This window comes from Phyllostomus discolor, chromosome X (genome assembly GCF_004126475.2).
Source record: "Phyllostomus discolor isolate MPI-MPIP mPhyDis1 chromosome X, mPhyDis1.pri.v3, whole genome shotgun sequence".
Classification (NCBI taxonomy): Eukaryota; Metazoa; Chordata; class Mammalia; order Chiroptera; family Phyllostomidae; genus Phyllostomus; species Phyllostomus discolor.
Genome location: NC_050198.1, coordinates 75324976 through 75342188, shown reverse-complemented (window position 1 = coordinate 75342188; position 17213 = coordinate 75324976). Strand labels below are relative to the sequence as shown.

At 38.3% G+C, this 17213-nt stretch overlaps 1 protein-coding gene across 1 annotated transcript in view; it reads left to right on the top strand.

Annotated features, from left to right (window-relative positions):
- The window catches only part of TENM1 (teneurin transmembrane protein 1), a 375964-nt gene that overhangs the window by 224365 nt on the left and 134386 nt on the right, over nt 1–17213 (top strand). Inside the window, exons 13-15 of the mRNA XM_028522241.2 lie at nt 886–1005; nt 8051–8312; nt 10531–10798. Coding sequence (XP_028378042.2) covers nt 886–1005; nt 8051–8312; nt 10531–10798 — 650 coding nt within the window. The remainder of the gene's footprint in view (nt 1–885; nt 1006–8050; nt 8313–10530; nt 10799–17213) is intronic.

The following is a 17213-nucleotide window of genomic DNA, read 5'->3' as shown; positions in this document are numbered from 1 at the left end:
GAGCTGTATAGTGGACTGTGTCCCTGGAAGAAGAGCCCTGGTTTAAGAACTAGTTTAACTGAATCTCATTCTTTGGTAAAGATAAAACTCATTTGTTTAAAGGGAAAATCTCCTGAAATACTTTACTTCAATTAGCCAAGGGAAATAGTATACTATCATCAGGGACCACGTCTCTTTTCCCGAGTTTAACTTGTAAAATTCACCAAAGTAGGTATGCTTTTTTTTTAAAAAAAGTTGTTGTTCCAGAAAAGTAGTTTGGCGATATGTACTATGAACCTTAAACAATGTTTACACCTATGTATGTAAATGCATAGAAAATGCTCGTAACAAATTGATACTGCTGATCACTTCTGGGGTGAAGAGCAGGGACTGGAGGGAGGCAGTCTGCAGGGATTGCAGTCGTCTCCACAGTGTATTTATGGATTAAGTAATACAATTAATTTTAATTTTAAATAACAGAAAAATATCCTCCCACAACTAGGTCTGCCTCCCAAGGAAATTATAAGAAATTCAATGCAGAAAAAAATCAAGAAACAGTGAAATGTCTGAAAATAGGGAATGGCTTAAACAAGTTAAGGGATGGTATTTTAAGGCTATTTAATAACAAAATGCTATATTAAGGAATTTCTAGTTACATTGGACAGTTTTAATAATATACAGTTAACTAAAAAATATCAGGATACAGAACTATACCAAGTATAATCCCAATTTTGATAGGTAAAGAAAATACACATAACCTCCATAACATGTTATAAGTAGTCACTAATGGTTGGTGAAAGTGTTTGCTTTGTTAAAACTTGACTGTGTTTTGCAAGTTTCTCCAATTTGGCTTCCAGAATCTAGTTTCAACATGCTTTTATATTTGTCTTTGATTTTGTGTTGCAGGCGTGCCTGTGTTATTCGAGGCCAAGTGGTGGCCGTAGATGGAACCCCACTAGTAGGGGTGAATGTTAGTTTCTTGCACCACAGTGATTATGGGTTTACCATCAGCCGGCAAGATGGAAGGTAGGTCAATATTGCTGCTGGCGATTGTGAGGGCCAAGTACCGACTTCTAGACCTGAGTAAAACTGGGCCTTGGGGGATATAATGTTTATAAGTCCATCTTCTAGCTGTATCTCAAAAAGTCACTGGTGATATTTATTTCCTGTATTCCCCACCTAAGTCTAACCAAATTTGTCTTCTAACCCTGTACTCATACTCTCAAGCCTTCTTGAAAACCTGGCCATATGGGAAGTTTTCTAGCCTTCATGTAATTCCTCTTATAAATCCAGCTTCAACATTGAGTGAGACAATGCAGGTAACAAAGAGGAAGCCCTGGAACACTGACACTGTTCTTCTGTGATAGCCTGAAAGGACTATAGGGATGAATGTGTCTAAAATGTTTCTTCCAAAAGTACACAACTCTGCAACATTAAGACATATTTGAAAAATGTGTCATTCCTAGACTCCCTCTTTTACTAGTAGCTGTAAGTGGTTGACAAACATGGTCAGCCTAACCAATTCCCTTGGTGTTTGTCTAACCATAGTGATTTCACCTTCAGCACCAACCCCAAGGTTGCTGCTCTCTAAGGGATTCTCAAGGTTCTCTGAGACCTGGGAAGCAAGACTACTCAGTAAAATCTTTTCCACCTGGGGAAACATTTGCTCACAAAGAAATTTTTGTCACTGTCATTTACACAGACATTTGTTCAAAACAGTTGTGTCAGTAGGCCCATGTGTCCCGCTTAAAAGCACCTATTTGTGACTCACAGGAACATTGTAATAATGGCTTTGAAGTGCCCTAGTCTCCAGATGGCTACCCTTAAAATGACATACTCATAATAAGCCACTTCAGTACTCACATAAAGAGACCTACCTGTTGACTTGGAGCTTTATCACCATGTGAGAAACTATCTCTTTTCAAGAACCTGCGATCAATACCTAACCACTTCAGAATTGTTAATTGTTCAACTAGGTCTATGCTGAATTAATTTTTTCAACTGCTTCTCAATACAATGCTTATAAAAATAATTAGTTAAAGAAGATAATAAGAGAGAGTTTTAACCTACATGGTAAAACAAACTATTATTAAGACTTTAGTAAATTATATGGATTTTCATATAAATTATATTACATATTAAGTACTCATCTATTCATTATAACAAGCACAACAGAGCTACTCTGGATACACATAGTCTGAAAAATATATATTATACACACACACTCTACACACTCACACATATATGTTGCTTATACATGTATACATCAGTATATTTCCTTTCAAATGTTCCATAATTGGCTTTTTAGTAATTCAAATGGACCGTTCTCCCAATTAGATTGAATGAGGGAATTTCAGTAGTTCACTCACCAGTAACTAGTACACAAAACTGGCATCTCCCTTGCCAGCATGTTCCACCATGTTCCAGAAAGTGAGAAATTGATTATTTCTTTAAATAGGATATTCCCTCAGGGGCATTTGATTTCTCATGAAGAACTGATGGGCCTTTAGGTTTTTTTTAGCTTGTGTGCAAATGTTTCAGCGAATTATTTGATATTCACAAGAGAATGTAAAAGAAACTAGATGTCTAAAAAGTCTAAAAATTTGTTTGCAGTTCAAAGAAAACATTAAAAAGGGACATTTTCTGTGTTTTTAGTTTTAATTAAAATGCCAAGACCCTCCTCCCTGAGCTCACTGTGAGAACTAGGTTTATGTAGAGGACAGATACTAGTTAGAGTCCCCTCTGGCAATAACTCTCCCCTCAGGCTCCACAAAGGATGTCAGCATTCAAAATATGTACCCCAAAAGCCAACCAGACTGTCCCGTTGTCATCTCTGGGACATAAAATGACAGTGTGATGAAAGTTTCCACTTACATGTCTCCCCTTGTTGCTACCTCAGATTGAGTAAGTACACTTCAGAAGTAGCATAGACCTAAGGGCAAAAGGACACAGAAAGGCTGAGATGAGCCTTTAGGTACTAGTAGGACAGAGTGTGATATGCAAGTTGCTGTGAGACATGCAAGACCCTCTATCTCCAATTCTCAGTCCCACTAGTCTGCCACTGCGCCAAAGGGATCACTTCTTTCGGTTAAGCTATTGATTCTCTCAAAGTTCCTGTTAAATGCAAACACGTTGTATGGCATATGGAAATAATTACCTCCATTATCATCCATTTGCACAAATTAATTGACAACTTTCCCTAGAGAACCACGAAAAGTCTAAGTCATGAGACCAAAATGATGTATAAAAAGCAGAGGGAAAGATGGATGTGGACTATAGGGCCCCCTGAAAGTAAGAAAAGAATAGATATACAGATTGTGAGGCACCAAAGAATCATAAAAGGAAAAAAAAGGACAATTCAAAAGACAAAGCAGATATATGTATGAGTACCTATTGTGTGCCAGGCATTTACATGAATGTTATTCTGTTTCATCCTCACAACACCATATGATCTAGGAATCATTATTATCGCCCTCCCCATTTGGCAGATGAGAACACATATCCAAATGAACACAGCTAATAAGGGTAGAGCCCAAAAGTTTAAAGTAATTGGGCTCTTATCTTCTGTGATTTAAAACCTTCAACTTAGAGAGCAGGTGCTCAGTTAAAGTGTTGAAAGAAAACAGTTTATAAATATTTCAGCTAGTGATAAGTCAAATAGATGATTCTTGAGAAGCCTTAAAGGTATCAAGAGGTTTGGTGGGAAGGCTGTAAGATGAAGAAAGGGTTCCCTTGGATTCTCCTCAAGGAAGTCTGTTCACTTAGGATACCATCGCAAGGCACAGGTAAGCATTTGCACAGGCTTCAGTAGTCTCCCATCCATCCATAGGGCTGGTCTCACCTATGAGTCATTGACAACAGCCTCCAAACTAATGTGTCCTCTCCCTTGGGTCTTTTATTCTCTCTCTCTCTCTTTCTCTCTCTCTCTCTCTCGCTCTCGCTCTCATCAACTTTATAGCCTGTTCTTTAAAAAAAAAATATTGTTGTTGAAGTACAGTTGTCTACATGTTTGCACCACCACTTTCCCCCACCCCACCCACCCCCACCTCCCACCTTCTTCCCCCACTTGGGCTTTATCCAGGGGTCCTTTATCCATGTTCCTTGACAATCCTTCCCCTTCTTTCCCTCATTAGCCCCTCCCACCTCACCTCTGGTTACTGCCAATGTATTCTTTATTTCAATATCCCTGGTTCTATTTTGCTTGCTTGTTTGTTTTGTTGATTGGATTCTACTTATAGGTGAGATCATATGGTATTTGTCTTTCACTGCCTGGCTTATTTCATTTAGCATAATGTTCTCCAGTTCCATCCATGCTGTTGCAAAGGATACGAGCTTCTTCTTTCTTTCTGTTGTATAATATTCCATTCTGTAAATGTACCACAGTTTTTTGATCCACTCATTTGCTGATGGGCACCTAGGCAGCTTCCAGCAGTTGGCTACTGTAAATTGTGCTGCTATGAACTTTGGGGTGCATTGGTTCTTTTGAACTGGTGTTTCAAGATCCTTAGGATATAATCCTAGCAGTGGAATTGCTGGGTCAAAAGGCAGTTCCATTTTTAGTATCCTGAGGAAATTCCATACTGTTTTCCACAGTGGCTGCACCAGTCTGCATTCCCACCAACACTGTACTAGGGTTCTCTTTTCTCCACAACCTCACCAGCACTTGTTGTTTGTTCATTTGTTATGATGGCCTTTCTCACAGGTGTGAAGTGGTATCTCATTGTGATTTTAATTTGCATCTCTCCGATGGCTAGTGATGCTAAGCATCCTTGCATGGAAAAGTGTCTGTTCAAGTCCTTTGCCCATTTTTTAATTGGGTTGTTTGTCTTCCTAGAGTGGAGTTGTGTGCATTCTCTATATATTTTGGAGATCAAACCCTTGTCCAAGGTATTATTGGAAAATGTATTTTCCCATATGGTTGGTTCCTTTTTTATTTTGCTGATGTTTTGTTTAGCCATGCAGAAGCTTTTTATGTTAATGAAGTCCCATTTGTTTATTCCTTCCTTTTTGTCCCTTGCTCTAGGGGACATATCAATAAAAGTATTGCTACATGGAATATCTGAGATTTTCCTGCCCATGTTCTCCTCTAGGATTTTTATGGTATAGCTTGTCCTTAATGAGCCATTACAATAAAGATCATTTGTCATGGGGAAAATCCTAAAGAATGAATCATTTTGAGAGTGTTTTATTTGGCATTGGAATAGTTCACATGGGGTTTTGGCCACAGATCCACCTTCCACCTCCATGGCATGAGTTAATCAGACAGTGTTTACTGTATGTAACAGTTCGGTGAAAAGAGAAGAAATTAGTCAGGGTTCTCCAGAGAAATAATACTGGTAATAAAAAGGAGAGAAAGATGGAGATCTCAAGAAATTGGTTTATGCGATGGTGAGGATCAGTATATCCAAACACTAGGGAGAGCTGACAGACTGGAATTTCAAGGAAAAGAACTGATACTACCTCTGCAATCTTCAGACAGAATCCCACCCTCCTCAGAGAAACTTCAGTTTATTTCTGAAGGTCTTTCAACTAATTGAATGAGACCCTCCCACATTATCAAGGGTAATCACCTTTAGTTAAATTTACCTAATTGTAGATATTAACCACATCTACAAAATACCTCAGCTGCAACACCTAGATTAGTGTTTAGTTGAATAACTGGGTATAGTTGTCCAGTCAAGATGACACAGAAAACTAACCATCACAGGAAGCCTAGGAGAAGTACTCTGGAAAACTTAAAAACCAGTGTCTGCTTATGGACACAGCTCATCAAAAGCTGGCCTAGAGTTCATCTGAACTACAAGAGAAAATATCTATACATTTAATAGATCAGTACATCTGATTTGAGAAGAAATTTAACATTTGTTAAGTACCTAATATATGCTTGACTCTTAAGTGTTCATGTCGCTTACTCATTTACAGTAGTAGTTAAGTGACAGATCATATTAACCCATTGTACAAATGAGGAAACTGACACTCATGGATGCTAAATAACTAACTAGTCCAAAGACACAAAATTAATATAGCAGAGCTGGGATTTGAACCCAAGTGTGTATGAGGTCAAAACCACATTTTTCCTGCAAAACAAGTAGTCTACCCTGTCTGCTTCATCTTTCTAGAAGTATGATTCCTAACTATATATGTTCTTGTTTGGAGTTTATTTTTGTGGGATTTTGTTGTTGTTTGCCTGCATTTGTTTTTGTTTTCAAATAAATAAGCACTTCAGTTTTAAGGAGTAAGGAACTAAGGTTTTGGTGAACAAGATGAACTTGCCCAAGGACACAGAGTTAAGTCAATGTAGAATGTGAACTAGAGGAAAGATTTCTTGACAAGTAATCTTGGATTTTCCCTACTGTACTTGCCTTAAATTATTCCTGTATTATCATGAATTCAGCTTCTCTGTCTTAAACCATAAGCAGTTTTTGCTTTCTTTTTTTAGTACAAACCGTGCAGTTCTTCAAATCCTCTTTTTGGAAAGTACCTTAATATTACAGCTCCTTAACTGAAAAAGCAACATTAAACTATACAGTATTAGCCACCCTTTATTACTGCCCATTTATCTTTACCTGGGAAATTTCTGCAACAAGACATCACTGGTAATACTATGATAAATACAATAAATGTCATCTAAAAGGAGTGGTGAGAAATCCACAATTAACCTGGTTACCTTTCAGGGTTTTTCATCATTAAAAAAGTGTTTTACAGAAAGAAGTCTTTTAATACAGGAATGACATACATCTCATGTGGATTTCAGTTGCTTTGAATATTAAGGAACATCATATTGCCCTTTATCTGTTTTTAAGTTATAATGATAATTTATTATTATCTTACTTTTGTATAGTATTTTATGCTTTTTGAATGCTTTCAAGCACGTTTTCTCAAAGACATCATTATACTTGAAAGAGAAGTAAGGTAGAATCATCTAGTGCAGAATAAACTGAAACCTGAATGTTATGCTCCAATGCAAGAGTCATGTCAGAGATGCTCTTGCAGGAGAGGCAGTCCTGGCTTGTCAGAGATATGGAGGGAGTTGTCAGCAGAGATGGACAGGTTCTATTATAGGCCATCTTACAAAAGACCACAAGGCTTTCTAGAGGGAACCAAAAATCCTAAATCTAGAGTTCAAGTGCAATCAAGAGCCAAAGTGGGTAGCCAGATGTGGAGGGTTCAGGCATGGTATTGTTCAAGCAAATTTCAGTGAACGACTCTCCTCTGCCGGCATCTTTCTCCAAAGTCCACCTCAAAGACACTGCCAGGCTTCTGACACTATGTTTGTGATCCTGAACCAGATATTTAATGTTTTGGCTCCTTACTTTTCTTGAGTTGCATTATGAGAATTTGGGGGGCGTGAATAATGCATTAGATTAAAGATGCTACTGAATGTTGAAATGGTCATCTTTCAGTTAGTCTAGCACAAAGGGTAGCAGTGATGTCAGAGTTGACTTTGCAGAAATACATGCAATAGTTTTGTTTAAAATAGTACTAAATTGGTCTACTTAAGCCAGTCAGAGAAGGACTAATACCATATGATCTCAGTTATATGTGGAATCTAATGAACAAAATAAACTGATGAACAAAATAGAAACAGAGGCATGGTCAAATGGAACAGATTGACAGCTGTCAGAAGGGAAGGGGGAGTGGAGACTGAATGAAAGGAGGTGAAGGGAGTAGCCAAAGAACATATATGTAGGACCCATGGACACAGACAATGGTGCGGGGATAGCCAGAGGGAAGGGAGGGTGAGGGTGGGGAGGAGGTGGACAAGGGGAAATGGGGACATCTGTAATACTGTAAACAATAAAAATAAAGTTAAAAATAGTATTAACTTAACTTACAAATTCAGGGTAAATATCAACTGGTAACAGGAATTTTTTTCCAAACACCTACTGGATAAATGAAAAGAAGAAGTCATCCATGACTAAATATTGAGCTAGAGGGAATTTATAAAATAGGGAATATGAATGAGTATAGTTGAGTTCCAAAAGAAGGAAAATACACTAAAATTATGTATTTTTAAACTTTGTTTTGGTTGTTCATCTGGTTAAAGCTGTTTTACAATTTTCCTTCTCAGCTTTGACCTCGTAGCTGTGGGTGGTATATCTGTCGTCTTAATCTTTGATCGCTCACCTTTCCTGTCTGAGAAGAGGACACTATGGTTGCCTTGGAATCAATTCATTGTGGTGGAGAAAGTAACCATGCAGAGAGTTATCTCAGACCCACCATCCTGCGATATCTCCAACTTTATCAGCCCAAACCCTATCGTGCTTCCTTCACCACTCACATCATTTGGAGGGTCCTGTCCAGACAGGGGAACTATTGTTCCTGAGCTGCAGGTGAGTACATTGACCTTTGAGTGTATAAAATCGTAGTTTCATGGGGTGCTCAACCATGTATAATGGCTAGAGTCCTTTTCTGGTACTCCTGCTGGTACTATAATGTGCTGCCCTTCATTTATCAAAAGAAGCCTTCAAATATAATCTCTCTGGCACACATTTGCAAAGTGATTGGCCAGGGCTAAAGGGTGCTATCTGTGGCCATGGAACAAAGCAAGATGAACTAGCTGTCATGAGAATTAAACCCCAAATCTTGACCTAATGAAGACTGTGCTCTACAGAACAAAGCTACCTATCTCAGTTGTGATAACAGTATAATCAATAAGGTGGGGCCATTTGTGCTTCTGAAGTGAAAGCTCTCTAAAACATCTAGTTTTCTTTTATTGTCAAGTTTTCATCCATTGTCATTGTTCTTAGAAGTCATTCCTCTTGTTTAGCTGAAGATAGTTTTCAAGGCTATGGGTTTTGTTTAAAACTTTGCTTTTGAGTGTTCAAACTTTGTAATGCAAGGAACACATTTTTGAACCCTGATATTTTACAATCCCTGAAAATTTTTCTTTGTTGACCCTTCAATATTTTCAGTTCAATATTAAGCCATTTGAATATCTGTAGTACAATTCTCTCATGACATTTTGGAAACATGTTAATGGTAGTTAAATGTGGAAGCCACTAAAATGGACTCTTAAGTCATACAGATCCAGAATCCAAAAAGCATACTCAAGAAGAAGTAAATGGACATTCTGGAATTGAATTGGTTTTTCTTCCACCACAATATCCCCACCAACTGTTAGCAGTGCCTATAGGATACCACTTAAGAACAGTTCACAAAAAATAGTGCTCTGCAGGAAAGGGAGTCTAAAGACTTGCCACTCCTGTCTGTTCCATTGTTTTTCCTTAGGAAGAAAGAAAAAAAGTATTAAGTACTATACTCAAGTATTTAATGAGTATACATTTGACTGAACGCCAGTCCCTTCACAGGCATCATTAGGAAGTATGGGTCTGTTTCACCACAAAAGTTTTCAAACTGATCTAGGATTACAGGTTTCCTAGGGGAAATGAAATACTAAGGTAGTAAGTGTCATGCTATTTTTCTCTGCTGTGCTTCTGCCACCATCCAAGAAGACAGAGCCAATGGACAGGTTGGTCTCAAATAACTAATGTAGAGGAAGAAAAACTGCAGGATGAGTAGACAAGAGGGGTTTATGCCCTGGAAGAAAAGAATGACCAGAAATCCTGGACAATATGAGATACCAAGTGTTTAACAATTAGTTCTACTCTGTGCAGTAGTTTGGAAAACGGAAGTTGGGACAGGGTTCTGAGCTAAAAATGAATGAGTGCACAAAAATAGCCACAACTGTCCATGTCACTTTCAGTGTTGGAACAGAATGAGCTCTTTCTTCAGCTGTATTTTGAAAGTTGAAAGTAATGAAATGAAAAATTTAGTTTTAGTGACCACTTTTGGTTGTTTAACACTATCTGTGCTAATCAACAAATAAGTAATAGCAATTAATTAAAGAAGCCAAGTGGTATTTTCACTCTGGGACCAACACTTACTATAAAATCTGCATGAGTTATTGGGAGTTATTTGCTTTTCAGTCACAGTTGCCAACTTGGAAAAACTTCTTCCCAGCTATTGGTACATCTAGGCACAGAGAAATATGTAAGCAAAATTTGATTAAATATTTGGTCCTCAGGGTCATTCCAAAGCTCCAAAGAAGATGAGTTTGATGGCATCAGTAAAGATTAATTCTAGGGAATCCATAATCTCTGTCATAAAATATCACTTGCTAGGCCTGCTCCTGGAGACCTTCCTCTTTGAGAGCCCAGCCAAAATGAGGATTACAGCCATAGTTTTGTGATATATTACTGAACACACCAAACAAGATTTTGTGTATGGGCATACATAAGAAAAAGACCACTTATTGGATCCCATGTAATTTTTGGAACACTGTGGAAAAACTGAAATTGTACTTTTCAGTCTTTCCTAGCAGGGACAAAAGGAGAACAGTCCTCAGGATTGGCTAGATGTCATGTCGCCATACAGATTCAATGCAGAATTTGAAACCCATGGTCATGTAGCCTCACATAAATTCTAGAACAAATCTCAATAGCTGCCTGTAAGGTCTCTCCTTTGTCCAGTTTCTAAGCCAACAAAGCATGCAGTATTCTTGCCTACCTGTGACCCCTGATAAGAGCCCATTTGGCTTTCTTATTTCAGGTTGTCCAGGAGGAGATCCGCATTCCTTCCAGCTTTGTGAGGCTGAGTTACCTGAGCAGCCGAACCTCTGGGTATAAAACCCTGCTACGGATCCTTCTGACCCACTCAACCATTCCCGTGGGCATGATTAAAGTGCACCTCACAGTAGCTGTGGAAGGGCGGCTCACCCAGAAGTGGTTTCCTGCTGCAATTAATCTCGTCTACACATTTGCTTGGAACAAGACCGACATCTATGGACAGAAGGTTTGGGGCCTGGCAGAGGCCTTGGGTATGTCAAAATAATTCTATGTAAATAGCAGTGTGATCGTTACAAAACAGAAAGTACTAGTTGCATATTAATTTATATTTGGAATGATTATGTGTTTTCTTCTACATAAAGGATCTAAGGCTTTTTTTTTCATTTAAACACTTTTTTGTGCCTGTTTAGAGTTCCCTTCTAAAGATTCTTGGTTCAACTGGTGTTAGGCCCCTTTTCATGATGACTGCATACCACTGTAATCTCGTACTTTCTGACCTGTAACTGTCTCCAGAGCTGAATATTGCCTTCTAACTGTGACCTTTTGTGTGGCATTCTTTAGGCCATGTTTTTGGATTTGACATTTATACTGCTGTTTCCACATAGAAACTGCAAAATTTCAACTTACAGGCATCTTCACTTATTACCTTTTATGTCTAAGATGGTTAGACTCCATTAAATGGTTACTTTGGCAGGTTAAATAAAAAATCATCCTGTCTTCCAAGTCACTTTGATTTTCTGTTATCTCAAGACTTTAAAACCAAGAATCTTACAGATAGCAGAGACCTTAAGAGGTCCTTTGGGCCTACGGTTTCCACATATTTAGTTCTCTCAGACAAATGACATTTTAAACAATGAGACTGATAAAGATTTGCCAACTTTTTTATTTTGCCAAGTAAGGCTATTTTAAAAAGAAATAAACCCACTACAATCTACTATCACCTACCATTACCATAATTTAATAAAGGAGGGATACCTTAACACTAACAAAAGGAATAGCCTGTCTTAAGAAATAACAGTAAGCAATCTAATACTGATGCTCAGAGAGAAAAGGAAAGAGAGTGAGCAAGAGAAAGAGAGAGAGACACCAATGTCTTTATTTTCCTCACTCTGTACATGACAGTGCAAACTTCGTAAGGGACCTGACAGGTCTATGGAACTGCAGTTGGAAGCCATTGTGCCTTCAGGCAGTATCTCATGGAAACCACCCCTGGATAGATAGAAGACTATTTTTATAGTTCTCCAGAAGAGATGTTTTCATATCCTCCCTTGGAAGTGTCTATCATGGTACAAGTGCCATATAACTGACCTACATTTTTTCAGACTAGTGTGTGAATTTCCTCTTTCTTTCCAGAGGAAAATAGAGAGAAAACAAAAAGACTGGTGACTCTTTTTTGCCCAAGAGATCCTCATATACTTAAATAATTAACTCATCTCTGTTGGACTGTTAGTATGCAAGGAACACATTGTGTTTGCTTGTCCTCAGTGGGGAATCACTGTAAAGACCCAAAGGAAAGTAAGAAAGATCACTTCTGGAGCCAGGCCCCAGGTTTAAATCATCCCTTATCTGCTTACTAGCTAGTCAACATTGAGTAAATTACTTAATCTCCAAATGTTAAGTTTCTCCATCTATAAAATGGGAATCATAAAAAGAATGTTACTCATATAGGTTTTTATGATATGAGAATTAGATGAGGTGAGTAATGCAAAGTGCTTTTACACGTGGTAAGCACTCAAAAAAGGTTAGTCACTGGTGTGGTTCTTTCACTTTGGCTGTGGCCAGCATATTGGGATCCAACGTATAAAACACGGAGTCTATGCAGGTGTTTGCTACTGCAGCTTCTCTAAGAAAGGAGCAGTGAGTGTAATAGGTAAGCACTGTGTTAGTTATTCTCTATTTGCCCTCCCTGACAAACACACACAAACTCTTCTCTACCCAACTCTGTTATCTGAGAAGTTGGACTCCATGGGCTTCGTGGCCTGTACTCCTTTGTGGTCTGCTTTCCCTTTTGATTGAATCAGTGGGCGGGCACCATCCAGAGACTGCAGAGTGGAAGAAACAGGTGAGAGCATCTCTTCCCACCCCGCTCTCTCTCAATTAGTGACTATATTAGAAGATGGTAGCTCCTGTCCAGTAGCTCCTCCTCCAAATCCTCATGCCCTCTCTGGTCTTCTGTGTCATTATTTCCTCTCCCTCTGTCCCCATATGGCTACCCAGGGGTGTCGGTCTCTGTGTGAGTCACCAGCCCTTGCCAATTCCTTTAGCTCTGCTCACACCTCTGTAAGTAATCCCTTCATTCAACTCGGGAGTGAACACTTGTGAACATGACATCTGATTCCTCCTACAACCCTGACTGGTGCATATGCAAAGCCTCATAGGCTCCTCTGCAGGATATTTTCCTAAATGCTTTGCTTTACTAGAATAACCCAGCTTTCTTCTAACTTTTCTCCATAAGGCTTTGTTTTCCAATTCCTTGGGAACCTCCTTAAAATACCTGTGGTGTTGTTGGGGTTTTGTTTTTGTTTGGGGTTTTTTTAGCCTTTTTTTTCTTAAGCTGTGACACTTAGCAGTTTACCCCATACCCTCATGAAAAGCTGACCAGGACAATATCCAGCAGTTATTTTTTTGCTAGGGTTCACATAAATGCAGTTCAACCTTACTTCTTAAAAATAACTATATTGAGATGTAATTCACATGTATAATTTCACCCATTGAAAGTGTACAATTCAGTGTTTTTTAGTATTTTCACAAGGTTGTACAACAATCACCAACATCTAATTCCAGAACATTTTCATCATCATCCCACAAAGTAACCTCACCAGTAGTCAATCTCCACTCCTTCCCCTTTAGCCCCTGGCAACCACCAACCTCCTTTCTGTCTCTGTGGATTTCCCTATTCTGGATATTTCAAACGAACAGAATCATCCAATACGTGTTCTTTTGTATGTGGCTTCTATCACTTGGCGCAATGTTTCCAAACCTAATCCATGTCATAATGTATGCCAATACTTCATTCCTTTTTATGACTGAATAATATTCCATTGTATTGATATACCACCTTTTTTGTTTGTCTATCCATCAACCTATGGACATCAGGTTATTTCCACCTTTTGGCTATTGTGAATACTGGTGCTATGGCCATTCATGTACAAGTATTTATCTGAATAGCTATTTTCAATTCTTTGGGAAATATACCTGTGTAGAATTATTGAATCTTATGGAAATTCTATGTTTGACTTGTTGAGGATCTGCCAAACTGTTTTCCACAGTGTCTGCACCATTTTATCAACCTCACTTTATGCACAAAATGTGTTATAGCTCTTCCTTTTAAATACAGGCAGTGCTGAAGATTCAAAAATTTTCCTCCTTGTTGTAGTTAAGTACTCTTACTAACCCAGTTTCTAGTGTCCATGGATGATTACATAAACAACTAAAACACAAAGAAAAGCAGACTTTCCAGTATACACACCAGTGATAAAGCCTCCACTCCTACTGTGTGCTTCTGTGTATAGGTTTACTTCTTATTTCTATAATTTATTCCTGGTTTAAACTTCCTCAAGCATTTGGACTTTAAAGTGGCCTTAATTGAAATGCTAAAATATATGTTGTGGGTTCCTTTTTAAGGCTAATAACAGTAATAAAAGAAAGAGTCAGTTGACCCACTCAGAAATATCCAGAGACTGGAGTGGGTAGGGGTTTTGGGGGAGGAAATGTTCTTTATGGTGTTTTCTGTGCACTTAAGGGACACATTTTTTTAGGGTACAGAAAGAAAATTGGTAAGGATCCCAAGGAAAAGCCAATATGATTTCAAATGTGGCACCTCAAATAGAATGAGTATTTACCTTGTAGGAAATGTCCTGATAACTCGATCATGGTAAAAGGGATTTTATTTACCACCTAAGCTCCATTTCCATCTCCATGGAGACTGAGAGAATTTTCCCAACAGTGCTAAAGCATTAGAACAAGTGGTAGAATGAAGTTGGAGAATCTACTTCTCTGAAGATGGATTGTGAGCCCCTTAAGAATGCAACAGAAAATAAGTAGTTCAAATGATAAATGGATGGAAACAAAGGGATTAAGAATATTACTCTTTAGCTCATACCTTAATAAATATAATTAAATCTAAACAAAGAAGAAAACATTTCATTGTATTTCTGGCCATATTTTATAATCACTTCACTGAGGAAAGAAGAAACAGACTCAATTTTGCACCAGATAGTAAAAATTGTGCCATATATAACACTTCTCAGATTTGCTTTAGATTCAGAAATCTTCATATAGTCTTTTGGTAGGCAGAAGAATAGCCACCAGCCACCAAATATGCCTATCTCTGGAACCTGTGAATATATCATGTTATACACGACAAAAGAGAATTAAGGTTGCTAATCAACTGACCTGGAGATAAATTAGCCTGGATTTTCCAGGTAAGCCCAATGTCATCACAAGGGTCCTTGACCATGGAAGAGCAAGGCAAAAGGGGAGATCAGAGATAGAGGAAGTTATAACTATAGAAAAAAGGTCCAGCAAGATGCAACATTGCTGGCTTTGAAGATGGGGGAAGGAAACCACAAACCAAGGAATGCCAGTGACCTCTAGAAGATGGAAAAGGCAAAAAAATCAATCCTTCCTTAAAGCTTCCAGAAGAAACTCAGCCTGCTGACACCTTGATTCTAACTCACTGAGACCCATTTCAGACTTCTGGCCCCCTTAAATATACAATGACAAATCTGTCTTATTTGAAGCCTTTAAGTTTAAGGTAATTTGTTATAGCAGCTATAGTAAACGAACTTTGACCAATATTCTTACAGTCCCACTTATAGCAAGGATTTTGGTTTAAACTATGAAATTTAAAACAAACCTAGAAATGTTTCACACTCTTTTTCCTTCTCATGCCAGTTAAATATGAACCTCTGTCCCACCCATTTTTGAGTGATGGAGAAAGAAGAGGTCAGATTTAAAGAAGCTAAATTTGGCTGGATTGGGAGTAAAAGGGAGAAAACTGTACTTGAACAATGATTAAAATAAAATTTTAAAAAAGAAGCTAAATTTGAAGCAATGATGAATATCTAAGTTGGAATGTCCACTTAGTTTGAAATGCAGGACTCCTGTTTCCCACATAGCTTGGCTGTGGGGAATTGGTGGGATCTCTAAGGACTAGAGTGTCACAAAAGCAGAGTAGATTGTTGAGGTTACAGCCAAAATGAGAAAAAGACTGCTTGAGATCCTAGGATATCTCACCATTTTTTCCAGTGAAACAGACTTTGCAACCGGACAGATAATACCAGAGTGAACAAATTAGCAGCAGAGATTCTGTGAATGACTTCCTTGGAGAAGTATCAATGGTAACTGATAAGATTGATTAATCCAAGTACAATATTGATCAAGTGGAAGAAGAGCCAAATCACCCCCAGTGTTGTAGTACAAAAACCACAATCACCAGTTCATCCAGCTTAAAGATTTTGTTGTCTGATACACAGACATGACTCTCCTACTAAAAAGTCCATGTGGGCATTTGAAATAAGTTGGCCTTAGTACTTTTGTTTTCTAGCTGTAAATAAGGTATGATGTCTAGAAATCATTGTATATTATTTAGTTTCTTTCCCATCCCTGCTTCTTGCAAAACAATGTAAAAACATCATTATTGTTAAGTTCACAGTGCTGTTAAAATTCTAGAGACAGCTTATTTAATTTGACAAACTGGCTTGTTAGGGGGCTCTGATCTGCATCCATTATATGAATTTTGTCAAAATAATTCCCTATGTCTGCCTGTGTCCGCATACATTATCAGTATGTAATAATGCATTCTGCCTGGTCTTCATTTTAATTAAATTAAATTGCAGTGGTTTGGAGTCCTGGAAGTTCAAGAAATCAGCCAGCCTCCTTTAATAGCACTGCTACAAACAATTCTATTTTTCTTCAAGGTTATTGGCAACAACAATTGCATAATTATTTAGTACAGTAGTTTGGCTAGAAAGAGTGGTGTTTCAGGGAGAACTAGACTTCCTAAACCAGGGGTGTCAGACTCATTTTCACCGGGGGCCACATCAGCCTCGCAGTTGCCTTCAAAGGGCTGAATGTGATTTTAGGACTGTATAAATGTAACTACTCCTTAACAGTTAAGTGAGAGCAGCTCTGCCACTGGGTAGAAACAAGATGGAGGGCTGAATTTATCCTGTGGGCCTTGTGTTTGCCACTTGTGTCCTAAAGGTTCACGATACAAATGAGTCTGCCTGAACTATGTTAGAGAGAAATGGGAACGTTAATAGCAATAGGTGCCAAGCTACGGTTCCTTTGTGCACACAAAACATCCCTGAGAATGCTGCTTTAGTGTTCATAAATTTCTCTTCAGCAAAAACTAAGCTGGCTGGGAAGCCACAAAAATAATATCAAGTGAATATTTTAATAATAAATGGGCAGTGCTTTACACTTTGCAAAGTACTTTCACATACATTATCTCATTTCAATCCTTATAACATTCCTGCCTGGTAGGCATGGCATGATTAATATGATCTTCATTTTACAGAGGGGGAAACTAAGGTTCGGAAAGAGCAAGTCACTGGCCTAGAGCTCTTTTCAGAGCAGAGCTTGAAACTTGGCCTCCCAGTACTGAGTTCTGTAGGCCTTTCACTGCTGCCTCTCTTCACTAAAGTGACCAGCCCACCTCAC